This window comes from Fundulus heteroclitus, chromosome 5 (assembly GCF_011125445.2).
Source record: "Fundulus heteroclitus isolate FHET01 chromosome 5, MU-UCD_Fhet_4.1, whole genome shotgun sequence".
NCBI lineage: Eukaryota > Metazoa > Chordata > Actinopteri > Cyprinodontiformes > Fundulidae > Fundulus > Fundulus heteroclitus.
The window spans coordinates 13,735,661-13,760,284 of record NC_046365.1 but is presented as its reverse complement, the minus strand read 5'-3'; the positions used below and the strand labels follow the sequence as shown (position 1 = coordinate 13,760,284).

General features: G+C 41.0%; 1 protein-coding gene across 1 annotated transcript in view; it reads right to left on the bottom strand.

Moving 5' to 3' along the window:
- Positions 1–596, bottom strand: part of LOC118563035 (E3 ubiquitin-protein ligase ZFP91-like) — a 10,198-nt gene extending 9,602 nt beyond the window's left edge. Inside the window, exon 1 of the mRNA XM_036136618.1 lies at positions 584–596. Within this exon, the coding sequence (XP_035992511.1) occupies positions 584–596 (13 nt within the window). The remainder of the gene's footprint in view (positions 1–583) is intronic.
- Positions 597–24,624: the final 24,028 nt, after the last annotated feature.

The following is a 24,624-nucleotide window of genomic DNA, read 5'->3' as shown; positions in this document are numbered from 1 at the left end:
CTCACAGAAGGTTGGACAAACCACTGGAACACAGCCATGCCAGGGAGACAGAGAAGTGGTTGAAGAATTTACCGATAGAAAACTCACCCAGCCGGGGATGGATATGCTTGCCAGGGTACTGAACTTTGCAGTTGTACCGAGAAGAATTTCCTCTGGTGTGTAGATTACCACAGCCACACAATCACCATTCGTAACACAAAATCCTAGAGTTCGAAGCAGAGCAACTTAGGAACACATTTCAGCCCTGCCTGAACAATGCTAAACCACACCACCTTCTACATCAGCAGAAAGAGGGACGCTCTCACTACACTCAGCACGGACCAGAACATCATCATCCTCCCAGCAACAATGGAAGGTGCACAGTGATTCTTAATCTGTTAGACTATCATGAGAAAGTGATGACACTTCTTACTGACTTGACCACATATGGGCCTCAGAAAGGAGATACAGAGTGTTTACAAGAAGAATTCATAGAGTGCCTAAAACATTTGGTGCAGGACAAGGATACCGTACCACAGAGGTACCCAGGTGAGGCCAGTCCTTGTCCTATATGGTTTACCCCAAAATCACAAGCAAGATGTACCCGTAAGACCCATGTTAGCAATGGTTTAACAAATATCTTCACCTGTACTCAGTCCTTTAGTTGACCAGTAGTCCCACCCACCCCCTATTTGCAGGAGTTTGTCATAGAAACTAAAACGTTTATTTTCCAGTCATAACGACCCAGTGGCTTTCAACCCCAAAATACTTATGTCAAAGACTAATTCACCCCACCCCTAAGATCCGTTCCCCTGGCACAATCAGAGTAAGTTGTTGTATGCCTTTAAGTGCCAGGAGTACTGTGACCAGTTATACATCGGGAAACAAAGCAGCCACTGGCCAAAAGGATGGCCCAACTCAGAAGAGTAAATCATCTGGCAAGATTCTGCAGTTTACACACTATCTTCAGGCAGCATCCGTCTCTCTTTCAGGGAAGAAACATGTTTTATCCCGTATTGGGAAGAACGTGGTTTGACAGAAGAGAAATGTAGACATTTTGTAAGAGAAACCACCTGTCGTCAACCAGGGTGGAAGCCTCTCCGGTCCTAATGTCCATACTCTACGGCTGGAAAATTGTGTGGCCCCTGCCACAGCGGCAGGCAGAGGTGTCAAGTAACTAAGTATAAAATACTTTGTAACAATATTTAAGTAGAGATTATGGTTATTTATACTTTACTGGAGTAATTTTTTTAGCCTACTTTTTACTTCTGCTCCTTACATTTCCATGCAATTATTTGCTACTCTTCTACTCCCTATATTTCAAAATAGTCTAGTTACTTCTATTTTTATTTCACTTGCTTTGGTTCTGGCTTGTAAAAAAAAAAAAAAAATAATTACATAAATAGCGCCACCCCCGGACAGAAGTGATTGTGGTTTGGAAGCCGCAGTACTGCACCAAGTTTTTTTTGCCAAACGCCTCAAAAAACATAATAATAAGAACCACATAGAAGAATAAAATGGCCTTTTTAGGATCGTTAGCAATTTTTTTTCTTCTTCTTCTTTTTTTGGATTAACCAATTGGATTAATCATTCAGTAGACAACACAGCCTACTATACAAGGGTAATGTACAAGAGGGTAGATGCACTCATTTTCTCGTCCAGTTTTGTTATGTGACATCTGTTGCCCTCATTGATTCCTGCAGGTAAGCTTGGACGTCCATGTACATTCCAAACAATAAACAATTAAGGGGATACTGATAATGTTTCTGAGTTTGACTGTTTGCGCAGTAGTTTTAAGCGGTCATCAGATCTTCTGCTACATTAAATCCATGTGTTGATGCTCAGTAGTGCACCTACGTGGTCCTTTTATTTTTGCATTGTACTTTGTTCATTTTTCAATGGACATATATGTAGGTAAAAACAGCCTATTTCAATGTATTTTTAATATTAGCATCATATTATACTGTTAGTGATAATTTAAATTATGTCTTTTGGGGGTGGGGGTTAGTGCATTATGCCCCTGTTGTATGGGAAGTCTTAGCTATTGTCCTTAATGGCATTTTTCAGCTTAAATTACTTTTACCTTCATACTTTAAGTAGTTTTGAAACTGGTACTTTTATTCTTTTACTGTGAGAAGTGAAAAGTTTCAGTTAATACTTCCACTTCTGCAGAAGTATTTTTAAACCCTAGTATCTATACTTCTACATGAGTAATTAATGTGAATACTTTTGATACCTCTGGTGGTAGAAGTGGAGAAGTGCTATCCCCCTTTACTGGGAACAGCAGTCCTGTCCCAGATAAAGGGATCGCCAGTCTTGAGCCCTCACACAGCAACTGTGGCTCCAGCAGTCCCACGAAGCAACGTAAATTGTTATCTTATCTACCTCCCGGGATAAAAAATAGAGAAAAAAAATCCATTGCCTGTCACTGGTTCTTTTGCTAAAGATGACTGGACTTTTCATGTGATGCAAACCTTGTAATGCTAAAGACTCAGGACTTTCTCTTGGTACTCCCAACTTCTTACGTTGAGATAATCAGAGACTCTAAATTGGTGTGTGTGTGTGTGTGTGTGTGTGTGTGTGTGTGTGTGTGTGTGTGTGTGTGTGTGTGTGTGTGTGTGTGTGTGTGTGTGTGTGTGTGTGTGTGTGTGTGTGTGTGTGTAGTTGCCTTGCCTCTGTTTGGGCAGAGGCAGGTGCGACCAAGTTTAATAAAAGGAACTTAAAATAAAACTCAAACCAACGTTATAAAACTCCATTTGCAGTTTCAATTTGAATCAGTTGTTTGAAACTTATTTTTATCCCATGTGTTTGCTGAAGTTTCTCATGCTAAACTGAGCTGCACTTACGGGTTTTCTCATCAGTCTTGCACATAACATTCGATGATGTAGTATCTTCCAGCTAATGTGTGGGCATCTTTATTTGTTCATTAAAACTTGACTTACTGCAGCCTCCTGTCCTCTAATTTAGCTCTATTAATTTAATTTTAATGTACCTCCACGTTACTTCACACTGGCGTAGGTTTCACAGTTGTACAGAGGCATCTCTGTCAGCAAAAATGTTGGTTTTCCTCAGTATGTTGAAACATCTTAAATTCCTCCCACAACAGATGCTTTACTTCTGTTGTACTTCAAGATTTTGACTGATGGACAAATTAAGTGCCCCTGACCTGCAGCATGCAGCAACATAAACTCGACTAGCATAAGCATAAATTAAATAATGTCCTAGTGAAGCTCTAACGAAGAATCACCTTTATATAACTTTAACATGATAACATTTTGGAACAATTGAATCCCTTCCGGTCAGTTAATGGTTTCCACGTCTGCATGTTGGGCTTTGCACACTAACATTCATTCTGCAGCCATGATCCAAATCCTTCTCTCATTTAACACATGCCCTTATTTTAAGGAACATGGCATATTACAGCAAGAAATGGGGAGCAAATGTGGAGTCTTCTTTTATTTACAATAATTCTGTCCATTTCCTACACTGCCCTGATGCATCTCAATAATCCAGGTAATAACATTCAAAGTCTTTTAGGGAAGAGATGAAACGTATCAACAAAGTAGACCGCATCCAAAGGACTTAGCCAATTTTCTTTTGATTCCTATACTGCCTCTTATCTTTTTAGAGTTTCAGGGGGTGATCTCCAGTGGTGAATGGGCAAGGGTTACATCCTGAACAGGTTCATCACAGGATAACACAGAGAGAAAGGGCAGATTAGAATCTACAATTAAATACACGTGCATGTCTTTGGACTGTAGTTGTGCACCACAGTACCTAGAGCACAACCCCACTCCCCACAGAAAGACCCTGCCTGGCAGGCATTTGAACCTTGAATCTTATTGCTGTGAGTTATCAGTGCTAATTTCACCACCATGTCACCCCTCTTCTTATGGCAGAACTGCCAAACTGGCTGGACTCATCAAAAAGGCTATATAAGTACTCTTTGATTCCACTTAAGATTTTCAGGTCAGATAAAAAAAAAGACCTGAGAAAATGTAAAATGCGCTTTTTGAATGATCTATTAAGGGAGAATAAAAAACAACATAAACATAAAAACCAACCTGGTCCCATATGTAAAGTAATTTCCCCTCTTGTTGAAACATAATTAGCTGTGAATAATCACATTTTGAAACAGTTTTGTAACTACACCCCAGCCTGCTTACTGCCATACCTGGAGAATCAAAAACACACTTCTGTAGAATCTGTCTTACAACATGAAGTAAGCTAAAAGAGTTCGAAAAGCAACACATCAAGCCTGGTCAAAAGAAACTCAAGAACAGCTTGGAAAGAAAGTACCAGTCACCTGTCAGTCTGGAAAAACATTATAAATCTATTCATAGAGATATGGGTGTCCAGAAACCACAATGATATGAAATCATTACCAACAGTCAAACATAGTGGTGGTAGTTTTAAGGTATGGAGTTGCATTGCTGCTGAAGAACATGTTTGAGTTGCAGTAATTAATAGCACTGTGTATTCTGCTCTCTGCCAGAGAGGACCAAGTAAGGCCATCAGTCTGTGACCTGGGTTATGCAGCAGGACAATGACCTCAGCAAGTCCACCTGTGAATAGCAAAAAAAAATGAAACTCCATCCAAGAAAGTCTTTAATGTCTATCTATCTTTAGATAGATGTGTTGTATGATCTTAGTTGTCCTATTAGATCCTTACTTTAGTTTCTGTTATTATTGGTGTATTCTTATTATGATAGATTTAGTTAGCTTATGGTCTTTATTATTTATGTAGTCTATTCCCTCTTAGTTAGTTAGATTATTTCCCCATGTCAGATCCAATATCTTATCCTCCTTCAGATTCGGTTATCCCTCTGCTCCTGCCAGTTCATTGCCCCTCCTTCTCTGCAGCTGATTGTTTCACTCTGTTCACCTGTGCCTAATTATCCACCCATTGTTTCCCCTCGTCTCTTCCCTTTTAACTTCTGCTCATTCTGTCAGACACATTGTCAGGTCCTCCGTCTTTATTTGTGCCGTGCTCCTGGTTACTGTTTCCCAGTCAGCCTGTTTGCCTTGTTTCAGCCTGTGAGTTTTGTTATTCCTTCAATAAATCACTCTCTACTCAACATGCTCCTCCCGAGCTATTGTCTGCGTTCTGGTCCAACCACAACCTTGACAAGTAACAATAAATCCAGTAAGTGACATTTTCTTTTTGTAATGTCCACACTCGTGCACTTTTAACTTACAACATATGTATTAAACTTTTCTGAGTTTTATGGATAAGACTGCAAGAAACTGACAGAGATGCCAAGAGTTCCATAAAACAAACCCACTGGTATTTTAAAGGCACACAAGTGGGAAGACCATAAACCCACCCTTCACTGCTCTTTATTTAGAAATTAAATTATACTGGTGCAATATATTACACTGCTCATCTTGAGAGGCAGATAAATCTATGTCTGTTATTTGGTCGGGCTTTTATAGATAATTGAACCACTGGCAGCATTTGAAAATCATATCTTTAAAATGGTGCCTTTTTCATTCATTCATTCATTCATTCATTGTTGAAGCTACTTATCTTGACTAGACAAATGTTCTTAATGTTCATTTCAGCTTCATAGATATTAATCAAATTGTGCAAACATTATTCAAGCACTGTGATCAAAGCCCTGGTGCTTGTCTGACATGTGATAGTGTGCCATCATGCGCCTGTGGATGAAAAATCCTGGATTTGTCAAGCTTATCATTTTTCAGAGGGCAGGGGAAGAGAAAGCCAGTTCTCTTTCATAACATGATGCAACAAAGACCAGTTACATCTTCATAGATGAGTGAAGCTTCGTTCACCGCGTTATAGAACATGCCGTTGTTACGAAAAGCCAATATGATATCTCAAATGGGTTCAGTAATTGGTACACTGATTTTCAAATTCTAGTCATGCTTGTTTGAATATGAACGTTCCTGCCTTGTTGATGATGCGTGAGCTCTTAATTTCCAACAGCCTGGGGCCTAATAGCTTTGCAGACTATCGAATCATTAACGCACCTTGTTCTAAATGAAACTACACATAAAAAGGTTCTGGGGTTGCACGTCACAGCAGAAAAAAAATATCTGTATTTGCTTTGTGCCAGTGATCGTTCACATTTTTTGACCTGGGGTTTTGTGAGGTAGTAATCAGTAGTCAGTACCTCACCTGTTGCACACTGGCTAGGTACATACTGACAACTGATCATTGTTTTGTTGTGGGTTTTTAGAAATGTTATTTTTAGAAATGTTTTAGAAATGTTATTTCAGAAGAGAAGCTAACACCTAGTCATGGAGGTATGAATATAGTGAATATATATCTAACTTTCAGAAAGCCTTTCCAAACAACATACTGTACCTGTCTACCCTGGGTATCCAGATCCAATCTCAGGTATCACTTAGGAGGACCGATCAATGCATTTAAAAATTATTCATAATGGGAGTCCAACTCCCGATACCACTGTACCTTCTGATTCTATTAGCCCTATACTCCCAGTGAGAGTATGTCCACATTTTGCACTGCCAGTGCAGAATCAGCTTATTGACCAAGTTTGTGGGTAAAAACAAAGCATTTGACCTTGGATTCCAACACTTTTACCATGCAAAAAACACAATATCTACAACAGAAAAAGATATTATATTATACTCCCCATAGCAGAATAGCTGGCTACCCTGAGTCATCGCCTGGGGATAGAAACTATCTCTGTGTTGGCTCGTTTTAGCAATCAGCTCTTTAACATCGACCTGACAGTAAAAGTCTGAATAACCTGTGCCCAGAATGAGTTGGGTCCAGAGCTATTTTAGCTGCCCTTTTACTGGCCCTGGACCTGTACAGGTCGTGAACAGATGAAAGGACAGTCCTGATGATCCCCACGGCAGCTTTATTTGTGGCAAATTGGACCTGTCAAGTTTTGTGGATGAGGTGAACCATACAGAGATGAATGAGTACAAGACAGACTGAATAATGGGAGAGTAGAAGATGATCAGTAGGTCTTGAGGACGGTTGTACTACTTAAGTTGCCGCAGGAAGTCCAGTCTCTGCTGGAACTTCTTACGGATGGTGTCAATGTGAGGGGACCATCTCAGGTCCTGAGACTGGGTGGTTCCTAGGAACTGGAAGTGATCCACAGTAGATTCAGTGTTGATGAGGAAAATGTGGGACAGAGTGAGGGGGTTCTCCTGAAGTCTACCATCATCTCCACAGTCTTTAGTGGGTTTGGCTCCAGGTGGTTCCAGTGGACCAGCTAATCCCCCTCCTGTCTGTATGCAGACTCCTCAGCATCCTCAGCACATTTGAGTCCACAAATGTGCAATTGTTAGGGTTGTAGTGGAATTATACACTGTTTAAAAGTTATTTAATGTTTAATAAATAACTCTCTGTCTGTTAGGTATTGTCCAGGGAATATCAGCCCGGGAGCTGATATCAGGACAATAGTTGAAATTTGATGATCTTTTAACAGCAAACTCTGCACACACATAGAATGAGGAGTGACAACTTCTCTTTAAGTTCACAAATGTGTTAACAGAAATAAAATTAACATCCAGATAACATCACTATAGAATGCTGTTTATCTGAATTAACACTATATTTCAATCAACTAATCCTGTCTACTAGGCTAGTGAAACTTAACTAAAGCTACTAAGCAAAAATAAGATAAAAGGAAGCTAAGCTGAGGAACTATGTACATGCAAAAGCAGATCAGCGTTAAAGAACCAAAGTTCATCTTAAAGAACACGGAATGAGCTTAAATTACCTTAAATAATTCAGAACAACATTTGGTATATGTTTCAACCCATTCAAAATGCAAATCCAGAGTCAAATAAAAACATTATTTAATAAAATAACATTTTAAAGAATGATTTTCTCAGTAAAAAACTGTAAACTTTAGGAACACTTGATTTTACTAATGCGATTATACGTCCAGGAGGTTAGGGGTCGCTGTAACGATCGGTCGCTAAAATAGGTTACTTCTAAAGTTATACAAAATGCCTTTATATTGACATTAATATTCCGTATTAATGCGTTGATAATGCTCATAGCACTATCGAACGATGGTGGAGCGAAACGAAACAAACTTTGTTTGAAACGAGCCGTAGTTGAATATCCGGAGACCGGATGTTACCAGAAGCTAATAGCATTTAGGGGCTAGAGGACTTTCGGCACTAACTATAAAAAAAACTTTGGCTTTAATTTAACACAGACATCAATATCCCATCAGTGTATCCAATTCTTGTGGAGATAATATTTGTTATAACCATAAAAACACACTCAAATTACATCTGCAGTGCTAATGCTAATGGGAGCTATGTCGGTCAGCTACATGTGTCTTAAAAACACAACGTAACTGCATCACATAAACCTTCCAAACAAACATTTAACTCTCCCTGTTTGCTCCTCTGCCAAACTTGTCGGTGCCTCTTGTGAGTTCGGTTCACTTTGGCTATCCAAGGAAGTTGATGTATGACGTCACTACATCACACTACATCAGTTAGTTGGTTTATGTCAGAGGCTGACGCTTCAAAAACATCCCAATAAGTGCAGTCCAGGCAGCTCTGAAGTATCAGCTTTGAATCATTAGTCTGTTTTTTTAACAGTCCGAGCCACAGGCTTAGAGGTTTCGGCTTCTGCTTGTAGGTTGGAATGAAGTGGAGCAGACAATGGAGAGAGTCAAAGCCCTGGATGAGGGACAGCACTGTAATAATAATCTTTTTTGTGATTGCAACATACATTCCAATAAAATTTGTCCTCTGACTTTAGCCCATGCCTTAGGGAGCAGTGGGCTGCCATTGTGCGGCACCCAGGAGCATTCTGGGTCTAAGGGGCTTATTCAAGGACCCAGAGTGGTAATCTGCAGTGTTTGAACCAGGTACTTGCAGCCATCTCAGAGCGCAACCCCGCTGCTCTGGCCACCAAAACAAAACTTGCAGAAAGGGTTGGTAAAGGCAAGAACTAGAAAACATGGGAGCATAACGGAGGACCTGAGAATGAGTGTGAATGAGCTGGCTGAATATATATTGGAGGAAACAGAAGGGAAGGCATGTAGAGCAATTAGCACAGGTGAAATGTGTAATGGTAATTAATGTGAGGCAGACAGAGATCAATGACCTGACAGGGACAGGAGAAGAGCAGCACCTAACATGAAATCATCGTGAATTAACAGATATGACTAAAAAAAATCCCTACCTGAATTGAGGACAGTAGGGCAGGAAAATAAGGATCTAATAGAAACAAGGATAAACTATTTTAATCATAATTGTCAGAAAACTGATTGACAACAGGAACCGATTGACTGCAGATAATAAACAAGCCTGTGAAAAACACAAACAGAACGGAACAATCCCCAGAAACCTGAAATTGATCAAAGACCTGGGGATCGTGACAGAGCCACCCCCGCCCCACCCCCCACCCCCATCAGTCAGTGCTTTCCACAGGAGGAGTACCCCTGTACCCGTTTTTTTCTGCCTGATCTGACTGCCTGCCTGTTTTGCCTAACCTGGTTCTGTTTTTGGATTATCTGAGATTGCCTGATCCCTTCCAGTTTATCCTGCCTACGTGTGTACCGTTCTGGACTGTTATTTGACCACCGAGCTTGCCTGTCCTCGTTTTGCCTGTCAGCCTGTCTGTGTACCGAACCTTGACCTGTTTCCTGACTCTGAGCCTGGATCCTGCCATTAAACCTTCTTTAATCAGACCTCCTGCTTGTCTGGCTGAATGCTGGGTCCTCTGTCTCTGGTTCTTGGCAATATCAATGCATGGTTTGTTTATTGTATCATCTGCATGTTTGGGACCGCCCTCTGACTGGGATTATTATTGTCCCAGTTGTTGCACACAGCCACCTTCATCACATGCTGACTGGGTTCCAGCCAACATGTGTATGTGGACCCGATATGGATTATGTTCAGGCTGAATGGGTACAGTGGATTTGTTTTAACAAAGGGCTTCTTGAATCGGACTCATCTTAGGTTCACTAACTGTTAACCTTATCGGCAAAAACCAGTGGGCCACTCTAGATCTTTACTTGTTCTCAATTATTTCTTATAAAAATGATCTTAAGGTGTGCAACACATCTAAGGTCCCACCCTTGCTATGTAGCCAATTAACATGGTTCCAGTATGCAACCTGTGGACACTCCTTTTTAAGGTAACATACGCAAATGTTTGCTTGGAACTGAAAATCTTAGCCAGAGAGACCTGACATACTCTAGTGGGAGGCACTAAATGACAGAATTTACCTGACACACGCTTTGCAGTCGAGTGGACAGTATAGCAGCCTGGCAGGTATGAATTAGGCCATATTCAGCTCTGCCCAAGTTTAATTATCTGCATCAACCAAGCTTGTAATTTCAACTCTTTTTGCTTAAATTGTCCATGTTTTCAGCTAGTTAAGTAAAGACACCTTTGCGGTAACCAATGAGACTAAAGATAAACGCATGGATGAGTTCCTCTAGATCTTGTTGAAACATTGGTCCTTTAATCCTGCAAATGTTCTTCAGTTTATAGAAGGATTAGGGTACTTTGTTACTGTCTTTATGTGTCCTTGAAGGTTCAGGTCTGAGTCCATCACTACACCAAGATTTTGGGCCCGATTACCAGTTTGTAGTTGTAATAACTGAAGCTGCGTGTTGACTCTAGTTCATTCCTCTTTAGGTCCAAAGATAATGACTTCAGTTTTGTGTGTGTGTTTGGAAAGGGCTGAAAGCTACCAACCCTTTCATCTTCTTCTTAATTTTCTGATATCAGATTGCAGGGGTAACGGGTCTTAAAGGGTCAACCAGATATCCCGCACCTGAAGCATAACTCCCCAGCTCATTCTGGGGGATCCCAAGAAACAGTTTTGAGCTGGCCCTGGGGTCTCCTCCAAGTGGGATGTGTTGAGAAAACCTCGAAAAGGAAGCCATCTTGCTCAGAAGCCCAAGACAGTCAACTGGTCTCTTCCAATGCAGAGAAGCAGCAGTCTACTGAGAGTTGCCCCCAATGACTAAGCTCCCCATCATACATCTAAAGGGGAGCCTAGCCATCTTGAATGAAGGCTCATTTTAGCTATTTATATTTGGGCCATACCAAAACTAAGAATTCCACTTCACAAAGATGTTTCATAAGACATTATTTAAGCACAGTGATGAAAACCTTGTACTTGTGCCACTTGAAAACTAGATGTGCATTAGTGCTCAGACTCACAGTGGGTTGCAACAGTCTTCAAGAAGCTCCAAATGAACTTACAGCAGAGATAAGTCAGAGGAAGAAAAATGTGAGTAGGAAAATGTCTGGAGATGTTAGAGCTGCAAAATGAGTTGGGTTTCATTGTAATTTGGCTTCATTTGTGTGCGCACACTATCATGAAGGCTTCATCACCCGCACCAATACACCCAATAAGTATCTGTGTGTGTCTCTGAGTTAAAGTACACACAAACATGCAACTGTACACACACAGAGTCACACTCTGCAACACAATCCTTGCTGAGGACCCACATCCACATGCAAGAGCACACTGTGCATGCACACTACAACACACTGCTGTGCAGACCACACTGCTGCACACAGATACACGCAAACATAGTTTGAATAAAGAACACACACACTCTCTTCCACTGCACAAATACACAACCACACACACAGTACATTCATTTCCCTTTCATTCAACCCAGGCACATATTGTGCTGCTGTAACACACACACACACACACACACACCGTTTGCAGAGCTTGCTCATAGCTCTCCCAACACACACACACACACACACACACACGTATACACAAATGCACACACACACACACACACACACACACACACACACACACACACACACACACACACACCCCTCCCCCTCTATCTCTGTCAGACACACTCACACAAACACACAAAACTACACACACATTCCCTCCTACGCAGGCGCAAACACGCACACACAGTCACACACACATTCCCTCTTTCCTTTCACACACACACACACACACACACACACACACACAAGCACAACCTTGTTTAAAATACAAAGTGAGGACCGTGCCTTGACTTCCATAGACTTCCATTCATTTTCAAGCCTCTCTATGGCCTAACCCTGACCCTAACCTTTACCAATATATACGTAACCCTGAGCTTAACCTAAACCTAATTGAAATCTTAGTGCTAAACCTAAACCCCTAGCCCAGAAAGAAATTGAGGACTAAAAAGAGATCCTCACTTTACATCAAAGTCCTCACTTTACTAGTAAAATGTATGTGTGTGTGTACACACACACACGTCGCCCATGTATACCCCTCCCCCTCTGCCACACACACACACACACACACACACACACACACACACAGACACGCACACGTACATGCCCTCTCTCTCCTTGCTTGCTCACATAAACACACACTCATTCCCTCTCTTGCTCTGGTTTCTCCCTCACACACACAAACACACACACACAGCTGCACACACTTTCACAGGCACACACACACACACACACACACACACATTTCTGTCTCCTGCTAGCTGTCTCTCCCCTCCTGTCTGTCTCTCTCTGTCTGTGCCTCTGTCTCTCTCTCACGCAAGGCACACACACTACCCTGCCCTCTCTCTCCTTCTCTTTTTTCATGTCTCTCTCAGACACACACATACACAAGCACACACAGAGACACACACCCATTTTCTTTCTCCACAACACATACATTTCCCTCCTGCATGCTGCACACAGACACACTCATATGTTATATATATATATATATATATATATATATATATATATATATATATATATATATATATATATATATATATATACCCACACACACCTCCTCCCTTCTCTACAGGCATCATGGCTGCCACTCCTTCCGTGACAACCACACACACACACCAGCTATGAGATGTACACTCAAACAGGCATGTATTCAAAAAACAAACACGCACACCCTTTTAAACACTCTCACACCTCATCTGTTCAGAAAACACAGTTCATCGTACACACTCTCAATTTCACTCACTACATACAACGTTTGTGAGTTATTCTGTCATTAATTACTAAAAACCAGAGCTCCGGGGGGATGTTTAGGATCAGTTTATGTCACTGGAAAAATGTAATAACAGGCAATTAAAGAAAAAATGTTTTTACAGCAGAGAAACTAAAAACAGGATAATGTGACTTGGACAACAAACTTCATTAAACTGAAAAAAATACTGAGGTGTAAGAAGTTGACTTATCCTTGTAGTTTAAATCAGAATGTAACATCTACGCAAAATTTCCAATCTGCAGTTTCCATATTTTGGGGCAATATTCTTTTATTTAAGGTTCTGGTCCTTTTGCGTATTTGCCATTTGTACCTTTGTAGTTTTAGAGGTTTGGTATCAGTATCTTTCGGGTGTGTGGTAATTTAAAGGAACCATGAGTCACTTTGTATCAAACACACACACACACTTTGGCAACTAACGATTTAAAGTAATTTCTTATAATCTAGCCATAGTTTACAACAGGTACATTTGGTTGACTCTAATAAATGTCTTCCAACAGGTGGAGGTTTGGGTTATTTTGGTTTAATCTGGGGTAAAAATGTGACCCAGATTAAGTAATATTTTATGTAAGTCAACCAACCGAAACAGGCATCCGAACTACAATAAATGGGAAAGAATGTAACACAATGCTTTCAGATAGTCACATAAAACCGTATTAAACTGCTTGAGATTTGAAAACTTTTATGGTCACCACCAACCTATCTGCACAATTCATGAAAATATTACGCAATAAAGAAAGAACTCGCCAAAAACCTTTATTTTTGGTAAGTTCTTACAAGCGCCTTGCACCTCCGAACGGAAGCTTGGCCAGTCTTCTTGTACTAAAGCCTCTTGAGATCTTTGATGTCTTCCATTCTTTCTTTTTTTTACCCCCATCAAATTTACTCCTGGTGACTTTCATAGCAAGCTTTGGTTGACATACAGGTGTGGTTGGATTGATTGTTTTGCTTGAAAAGTGTAGTGGTCAAGGATGTTTAATCTTTCAGTGGAAGGAAACCAGTCCCTGTTTAAAATGACCTGGTAGAAACATGGTTTCTCCCACATCATCAAAAAAACAAGCTTATAAAGAAGGCTGGCTGACTGCAGGATGGTATCATTCAGGTCACTAGCTCAACTGTTGACAATACCAATATACCACTGGCTCACAGTGCAGAAAAGTTTCTGTTTGATTTCATAAACCAATTAAAACTGTTTTCAACAACTCAGCAGATTTCTTTTATGTAGAACAGATTCCTGGATCAATGTGTGCTTCCGTGCTTTCTCTCTTGTTGTGTCTCTGCTCTGTCTTCTGTAACCCCCAGTCGGTCGAGGCAGATGACCGTTCATACTGAGCCCAGTTCTGGTTCTGCTGGAGGTTTTCCTTCCTGTTAATGGGGAGTTTTTCTTTCCACTGTCGCTTCATGCTTGCTCAGTATGAGGGATTGCTGCAAAGCCATGGACAATGCAGACGACTCTCCCTGTAGCTCTACGCTCTTTCATGAGCAGTGAATACTGCTCAGTAGATTGCATCAAGTCAAGACTTGATGCAATCTACTGGGTTTACTTATAGGAAACTGTTTTGACCAATATGTATAATCTGATTGACTTTGACTTTGGAAAGTGCCTTGAGATGACATGTTCAGTGGTGACTGGTGTTAAAGGTCCTTAAAATACTCACCTGTACTTTAAAATAAATCCATCCACTCGCCCTCTGCTTTATTTTTTAAGTCCGGTTGACTACAAAACCACTCCAAAAAAATCAGAATGACGGATTCGCCAGACTGAAAAGCTGGAAGTCCATTACCTTGTTTAGTAGTTCTGCAGCAAATATTGTGACTCAATGGTCCAAGAAACATCAGAGAAAACAGAGAAAACTTAACAGCTTGAAAAATAGGATATAATGATATCTACGCAGCACTTGGAGAGACTAAATTCACATTTTCTGCATTTCTAAAGACTCCAAATACACAAAAAATGTATTTTAGGGCTAAAATGTGGATTTTGCACGATAATTAACAATCCCCACTACTACAAAACTCACCAGATAGATATTCCAGACATTTAAGCGATTTGAGATTATACATGATTCGCATATGTCCAATTCAAAAATAATATGTCACAACTTTAAAAGAAACTGAAATGAAACCAAAGCTGAAATGAGAGAAACAGCTTAAAGGCACCTTGCAGCAAATTGTCTCATCACACAATACTAGGTTTTGCAAACACAGAAGAGCTAAAACAGCTAGCTAAGAATCTTAAAAGGCAGCAACTACTAACTCAGAGCTCAGAGCGCTTGTTAATTCTGACAATCATTGACTGATTTGTATGTCCTGGATGTTAAAACTTTACTGTGCAAAGAGCTGTCAGGGTTTGACTCCAAAAGTCAGAGATACGTAGAATTAGAGGGAACATATGCTAAATCCACTTTTTTGCCCTTAAATACATTTTGTTGTGTACATGGAGGCTCTAGAACGGGAGCTGCATAGATATCTTTATATTCTGTTTGGGTTGTATTTTTTTTACAGTTTTATTATTTATTATGTTTTTTGAACAGTTATGTCACAGTATTTTCTGTGAAGCTGCTAAGGTCATGGACCTCAGGCTTACCAAGCCATAATTTTTATTTCTCGCCATGATTCTGTAGTCCAAGCTATATATGTGGAAGCAGCTAAAACGAGCTTCCTCCAAAGGGTGGATGGACTGCACCTTATAGACATGGTGAGGAGTTTCATCACAACGTCGGAGCTCAGAGCAGAGCTGCTACTCCTCTGCATCGAAAGGGGTCATCTATTCCATTCAAGTTCCACCGGCAAGAGTTGCCCTCAAGTTGGTGGCTATATTTAACGAGTACCCAGCGCTTAATTTTCGGAAAGTCATCTAGCAAATATTCTAGCAACTTACTCTGTCCTTATTGTTATTGGGGATTCCCTGACTTGAAAACTTGTATTGTTATTACTATTTTCAATGAGCGGCGTGCCGCTGGGGGTCCCTTCTCTGCCCCAAAGAATTTAGTCATCCCAGTTGACATGCAGCAGAAGGAACGGAGGGAAGGAAGGAAGGAAGGAAGGAAGAAAGGTAGGAAGTTAGTTGGTTGGCTTACCTTTGAGGGCCTGATGCATTACTGAAAGCCACTAGGACAAATGTTGCAAAGGAAAAGCTGTGTTTTTGGGTAAGGCATTGCTTATGCTCAACCGTGTCAACAGAGCAACTTCTAATGGTATGCTTCTAATTGGATGCTGTTCAATAAATAATTACATTTTGCAAAGGTGAGTTAACATTACACTTTTCAAATTACATCTGTGGGTCACCCCATACTCACAATGCGAAAACCCCTCAGAACCCCCAAATTATTCTTGCAGTTATCAACAGCAGCTGTGCTACATCTCCAGGTCAGCTTGTTCCTTCACCAGTTTGCACCCCAAATCATTCAATATATCCATGTACCAAAGTATTGAATATCACTTTATTTCTTTGAAAACATACCATCAGGGAAGAAGCCAAAACGTAAAGCGACTTGGGCCTATTTGATATACAAACATGTCCTTTGTTTTTTTTTTGTTTTTTAGCTACAACTGTTTTTCAACAGCCCATAGATAAAGAGACAAAACATGGTGAAGTGTAAATTATATCTAGTTTATTAAATAAAATGGTCAAAATGTGAAGAACAACATAATAAGCCAAAAAAATTTTGAATATATATATATATATATATATATATATATATATATATATATATATATATATATATATATATAAGCCTTGCCTACTAAAAACTGCTGAGTCCACAGTTGAAACAAAATAAACACGGCAGTGCAGGCGGACACACGTGTAGCTGCTGCTATCAAATCTGTTTTGTCAGAATCCACGGTTTCTTCTTTGAAAGAAGAACAGCAAGAAGTGCTTTAATTAGCTTAACTTCTTGTGGTCTCTCATGGCGCCTGCTGCTTACATTTTCTTTTGATACCACGATTGGCTGAAACCAACTTTTGGTAGGCGGGCACTAGGTGTCGCTTCGCCCAATCAGCTCAGAAAGTTCTGCTGAAAGTACCTCCTTTTCCCCCAAATGGATTCGACAGAACGGAGAGTGCTACACATTATCAGTCTGGCTGGCCAGGTTAATACAATGTAGATATATTGATAAACTGAAGAATATAAGTGTAGTTTCCCCTGATCAGGAGGAAACTGCTATTTTATGAGGGTGTGTGGGTTATTCTATGACACAAGCAGCTTATTTCTTTTCATAAAACTCGTCAGCTTCTGGGAATGCTACGGAGAAGCTGTTTCATAAATCAACGGTGGCAACTAAGAACACTTTAATAAGTAACAACAGTTCCTTGTCTCACCTAAACACTCATACTTCCAGTGCCCCTACCATCAGTTAATCAGCTAAAAAACAAGCACAACTCAAGAAAATCTGTCTGAGGAAGTTCAGGCATAATTGGTCCCCTTGTCTTGCTTTTGCTGACTTTGCAGACAGAAACCCATCCATTGTCAGGATCTTCTGTCAGGTATTTGTGCTGCTTTGTGATACTCCTTTTTGTGAATGAGGGTGCTGCTCATCAGGTGTTCACTTTAAAGGTCTCAGTCCTATTCACAGCCTCTTCTCTTACACCAAAGCTTCATGCATTTTTAACTACAATCTGAGTCTTTGGCTGAAGCTAATTTAATTAGAAATGCAGCCCAGATAAGACTGCCAGGTTACAGCAGCACGGAGGAGTCTTTCCCATTAATGTCAGCTGCAGCATTTCCTTGTATCATATTTCTTAGCTGATAAAGATGAGGATTCTGACCATCTCTATAAATTACAATTTGGTGCAACATTTTGCTGAGTTAAGTAGTAAGGCCTTCTAAAGCAAACATTTTATTCACCTTTTAAGAAATATCTGTTTTACCCTAATCTTAAAAGGTCTCAAAACCTTTTTTTTGTCTATTTCACTCCTCTGCCGTTTATGTTTTCCCTCCTGTCCATTTCCTATTCGGGCTATTTCTGTTGTAAAGAAAGTGTTATAAAACGTTAAAAATTCATAAGACAGTATACTGTGATGAGGAGAAACACTGAAGCCAATTAAGAAATCAGAGAAGGATACAAAGTAAAAGCACCAAATAAGCACTAGAGGGCGCTGATGCTGTTTTCCTTCAAAATATGCTCAGTTGACAATATACGGACGATTTAGATATGCAACTGCAGAACTGAAAATCACACATTGTCATCACAATCTTTCTTATGTTTCAATATTTGCACATCACCCACATGTGAGACACATGCTGGTTTCACTGTCATGCCTTTTCTGTAACAACACTCCCGACAGACATCAGGTGTGTAAAAAAAAAAAAAAAAAAAAAAAAAAAAGCACACACACTTTTCTGTTCTTACACAAAACAATCTGAAATATTTGATGTGCATTTAGGTTCAGCCCCCCTGAGTCAATACTTTACAGAACAAAGCTATTGTATTTTTCTCTCTACCAGCTTTGCACAAAAACAAGAAAAAAATCAAGCTATCTGTGAATAAAGAGTTGGTGTCATTTTATGCATATTTCTGCCTCTAACTGGATTTCTGGATATACCTGTATTTAGCTCTAGCTGTCCTCCCATCTACTCTGAGCATACATAATACTGCATACATACATACATACAGCAATACTATTGTAAAATACACAACCCCACAGCATGATGCTGCCACCACCATGTTTCACAGTGATGTGAAAATGTGCATGTTCTGTCACACAGCATCTTGCATATAGGCAAAAAAGTTGTTGGTCCTGTTTGATCTGACTATCTTTGTCAACTTAACAAATAGGCACTGCTGTGCGTTGTTCAATCCCAGAAAATCCCAAATGAAACACGAAGCATTTGCGAAGCATTGTAATTTTTAAACACTTCAAGATCCTCAAGAAATCTCGCTTGAAATCAGAAGAGCTGCTAGCGGCAGTGCATCCCAGCAGTGTTCCCCAAGTAACAAACACAGTGTCGAACAAAAGGGTACAAGTTTAAAAAAAAAAAGAAATTGAAAGTTACAGCATCATTTCTTTTCATTTTCTTGGAATAAAAATAAATAAAGTATTTAACTCACATATCTTTTTTTTTTTAAGTTTGAGGTAATGAGTTTTGTTCTATCTTTTTCCTTTTTAGGTGTCAAGAAATCAAAAAGCCAATACTTTTTTTCTCTCTCGCCACTGATCCATGCCTCTTTGCTTCATATCAGCATATTTCTCCCCTTGTTTCTTTTTCCACACAGATCATTCCTCGTCAACCAAACACTCCCGTCTCATCTCCGAGCGCTTCTTGTGCTCCTCTTTGAAGGCTCCATGGCAGTGTCGGACTGCAGCTCCTGCAAGACGGTGACGGCCGTCTTGCTCCAGTGCTCCACCTCCACGAAGACCCGGTACACCCACGTCTTCAGCTCGAACACGGTGGTGGGACCATCTGACTGCCAGAGAGAAGAGAAGAGTTGCTCTTGCCTTGGTTTTTGAACCAGCCTCTTCTCTTTGAAAACATTTCTGCTGAAATCACCACCTACCTGTGATCCGTCCACGCTCGGGGTCAACACGGTTGAACCGCCAGCGGCTCTGAGGAGCTCTCTGGTGTTGCTCAGGAGGAACACCAGTCGGTTCTTCACGGTCCTCCTTGTGTTCTCGTACTCACCCGTCTCAGTTCTGCCCAGCTCCTCGTCCTCCTTCTCGATGGCTCTCTCCAGCAGCCTGTGACACTGCTCCAAGGCAGAATGGAGGCGCCACAGTTTGTCCCTGGTGTCCAGCTGGGAGGAAGCTGGAGGGGCGGACACCAGACGGCCGTCGGCATTCGGCTCGAAGTTCTCTTTTTCTCTCTTGAGGGCGCAGGGAAATGAAAAAGGAAGAAAGAAAAACAAAAGTGAGATGTGGGAGGACTGTGTCAGGAAAGAGGTGTGAGGCGTATTAAACCACCAGGATGTAAAATCTGACGGTTGCTTTGAGATACAGCCGATGAAGAGGACCGACGTAACCCGAGACTTGCGTGATAGGAATTTGGTCTGGCTCGTTCACGGCACTCAGCCCAGCTCCTGTAGGGCTTTGTGGAGTTTAGTAAGCAGAAAGTTTGAATAAGCCATAAAGAAGAGTGCGCTTACAAAGAAAAGGCTAAAAAGAGAAGGCGGGATGTCTAGAAAAAGTGTCAGGCGCCTCAGGTCCTGGTAGCTCAGTTTAGAAAAGCTGTTTGTGGCTTGTGTTTAACTGAAGCTGCAGCTCTTCCATTTTTATGATGTGCTGAAATGTCCAAGTTCTCTGTGTGTTACAGGTTCAATCTAGAAGGTCGGCAAACTGCGAGAGAAAATACACAACGGGTGTAATTTACGCGGACACGTTCCAACTTTGCCTTTGAGACGGGGAAAGGCGGCGCATGCCTGTGAGAAGGTGAAGCAGTAATCTTAGCCAGGTTAAAAATGCTGTCAGTCACTACCTGACCCTCACGTTTAATTTCAAATAATGTCAAATTGTGGCTCTAACAAAAATCTCCACACAGTATTAATGAGAGACTAGATCAGAAGGCACACATAACAAGCAGACACAAGAAGACATAAACCCTTTAATTTTTTTTTAATGGATTGTTTTTCACAAAAGCAAGTTGACGTAAAATCTTCAAACCTGTTTTACTCACTCTGAACACTTGGGTCTAGCAAGCATTTCGCAATGAATGCAGATTTTTAAGTAGAAATTACATTGATTGATATTGATAATTATCAACAAATTCAAAATATATATTTTAAGTGAACTCTTTGAAGGGGCGGAGCTTAGTGACGGAGAGTTCTGCGTTTGTGATTGGTTGGGAGAAAGTAATGACTGTGATATTGATCTACATGGCTAGAATGCAAAAGGAAGGAAAACTGTTATTCTATGTAACTTTTTACTGACCCTTTTTTTCTATCTCGCTATACGTCCATCGATTGATATATATTTTGTTATTAAATTATCATCCAGCCCTAATATTTAACCAAAAAAAAAACTCCTAAACATCGACACGGAATACATCAATGGACATCTTTCGTAGATACGGTGCCTTGCTAATGGTTTCCATCCATCCATCCATCCATCCATCCATCCATCCATCCATCCATCCATCGATTTTCCAACACACTTATCCATATTGGGGTCACGAGGGGTGCTGATGCCTATCTCCGCAAATGGTTTCATACTCCTCAAACTTTTTCAAGCGATATGGAGTTACCATCAGTCATCTGGAGCATCTGGAGAGATGATCACAGCTCATGTGGGCAACTCTGTTGAACAAGACAACTTTAAGTTGTGCGCTCCACAAATAACGCAGACAACCATGTAAACTTAGGCGCAGTGCTCAGACGAGACCAAATTTGAACTTTCTGGCCTATATGCAAAACTTTACATGGTCTAAAACCGACACTGCGAATCCACCTGAACACAGCATCCAACAGTGAAACATGGTGGTGGCAGAAGCATGCCGTGTGGAGAATTTTCTTCAGCCGGGACAAAAAAAGTTGGAAAAGAGTTGACAGGAAGTTGGATGGAGCTAAATACCGATCACTGCCAGAACCTCTGTCAGAGGCTGCAAAAGACTTGAGAATGGGGCACAAGTTCACTACAGACAGAGCTGCAGTGCTTATTGTTACACACAACCGGTGTTTTAAATGTTTTTAAATCTTGTTTTATGCGATAGATCTGCGCAAAATGGTCTAAGATGGTGAAGTGAAATGAGTAGAATATCTATTAATAAAGAATAAATAACAGTTTGAAAATTGGTATTTATCCACAGCCCAAAGGTAGGAGACTATGTTGAAGGAGAGCAGAGCTCCACAGCAAAGACGATCTGTCCAGAGAACCACAATAGGCTGTACACTCCATAAAACCGGGCTTTATGAAAGAGTGGCCTGAAAAAAGCCATTACTAGGTGTTAAAAATAAGAGGGCATGTTTGAGTTTGCCAAAAGGCACATGGGCGACTCCCCAGATATATGGAAGAAGGAGCTCTGGTCAGATGAGACTAAAATTCAACGTTTCTGCTACCAAGGTCAACGCTATATATGGCACAGACCCAACACATCCCATCACCCCAAGGACACCATCCTCACACTGAAACATGGTGGTGGCAGCATCACGCTGTGGAGATGTTTTTCAGCAGCAGTGACTTGGAAACTGGTCCGAGTTGAGGGAAAGATGGATGTTACTGAATACAGGGATATTCTTGACCAGAACCTGTGTCAGACTGTCTGTGATTTGAGACTCGGACGGATGTTTACATTTCCAGAAAGACAATGACCCGAAACCACTTGAGTGGTTTAGGGGGAAACGTTTAAATGTTTTGAAACGGCCTAGTCAAAGTCCAGACCTAATTCCAATTGAGAACCTGTGGTTATACTCCGAGATTGCTGTTTACAAGCAAAACCCATCCAACATGAAGGAGCTGGAGTAGTTTAGCCTTGAGTAATGGGCAAAAGCCCAGCGGCGAGATGTGGTGAGCTCACAAAGACTGATCCAAACAAACTTGCAGCTGTAATTACTGAAATAGTCTGCTCTACAAAGTACTTAGTTGTGCATGCTGAAGTTTTTCTTTTCTTTTTTCCTATTTTTTTGCTTCACAATAACAAATAAATCAATCAATACATATTCAAAGTTGTAGGGAGTGTTATAGTTTCTGGCCTGTCTGTGTGCTTCCACATTCTCTATACTCCATACTCATTATACTCATATGTGATCTGCCTCCCGTGGCACTGCAATCTAGCTCATCACCTTGTCCTGTTTCTCCACCTTTATAGACCAGCTGCTGACAGACAGACAGCGCCATATTATCAAAAGCCTTAGCCTGGAGATGCCTAGTGTTTCTTGCCTACCTCACTGCCTAATCACGACCGTCTTCACGTCTTTTGGATTATACTGTCTCATCTTGGCCTTGTTGGGTTTCTCCCTAGCTTCTGATCTCTGGACCATGACCACGATTCTGCCCTACTATGACCAACTCCCCTTGCTTAACCAATAGATTTGTCTGCCCTGCCCTGCCTTCCAGTGTATGACCCAAGCCTGTTTTATGGATCTCGGACAAGTCTCTGTGATTCTGCCTGACACCACCACGGAGCTTAAAGCTACCTCCCTCCTCAGTAGGGGGGCAGCCTGTTGTGACGTCCCCGCCCTCACTGCAGCTGCCTGCTGGATTCCCGGAGAATCAAAGGGACCTCTTCATAGAACCACAACCCCTGCCTGGCTTCTGAAAATGTTAGTGCTGCTTATTCTGAGTTTATTATTCTAAGTCAGCCACTAATCTGTTTCCTCTCCCTACAGTGGTTCCTGACTGTGCCGCCAGCAGTTTCCTGTTTCCCCACCAGTGACTCCCGTTGAAATAAACCCTTTAAAACATGCTTTGTGTCTGGATAAAATTTCGAGTCCTCTTGTGCATTTGGAGCCTGTTCCGTAGATGAAAATGTGCAAACTTTAAATCCATTGTAATTCCAGGTGGGGAAGGGTGAAGGTTTTTAAAAGGCACTATACATTGGAATAGTTTAAATTAAATTAATGTGTTAGAATGACCCAGTTAAACTCCGGACCTAAAGCCAATCGCGTATCTGTGGCAAGACTTGAAAATGCCTCTCCCTCCAATTTGATCTATAGATTGAGCTACTCTGCAGAGAAGAAAGAACACTCTCTAGATGTCTAAAACTGGCAGAGGCACACAGCAAAAGACTTGCACCTGTAATTGCAGCGAAAAGTGGTTCTACAAAGAATTGACTCAGGGGAGAGCTGAATATGAATGAACTCTATTCAGATTTTTGTCAGTGAGAAGATTGTTTTGTTCTTCCACTTAACAATGATGCATTGCTTTGTGTTGGTCTAGCACATTTAATCTCAATAAAATATATCAAAGTATGCGGTTGTTAAGTGAAAAAAAAATCAATGTGTATGAATAATTTTGCAAGGCATTGTATGTGTTAAAATAATGTCATATCTGGCACTTGATGGTGGTGATGTTATGGTTTTATCAGGGGCATTGTTCAATTCAATTCAGTTCAAAAATACTTTATTAATCCCAAAGGGAAATTAAATGTTGGGATACCTCATGTTATACGGGTTTCTTCAACGGGTTGTTGTAGATGGTGATGGCTGCAGGCAGGCTCTCCTGTACCAGTCTGTCTCACAGTGGTTCTGGAAAAGCGTCTGACTGAAGACACTGTGTTTTATATGACAGTCCGATGAAGAGGTTGCTCAGGGATGTCCATAATGTTCTTAATTTTATGAAGAATCCTTCTTTGTACAATCATCTCCAGAAGTTCTAGAAGGGTGCAGAGAACAGAGCCAGCCTTCTTTATAAGCTTGCTGATCTTCTTTAAGTCAGTTGCTCTGATGCTGCTACCCCAACAGATGATGGTAGAGGAAATCACGCTCTCCATGACAGACTTATAGAAGATCTGGAGCATCTTGCTGCAAACCCTGAAGGACCTAAGCTTCCTCAGGAAGTACAGTCTGCTCTGTCCCATCTTGTAGACAACTTCTAGTCAGCGTCACAGTTGCGTCTATAGTCCAGTTTGTTGTCCAGGTCAACACCGAGGTATTTCTACTCCTCCACCACCTCCACTTCTTCTCCCATTATAGCAATCGTGTTGGTCCTATTCCTGTTTCTCCTGAAATCATTTCCTTTGTTTTATCCACGTTCAGTATGAGATGATTGTTTCCACACCATGCCACAAAGCGATCCACCAGCTCCCTGTA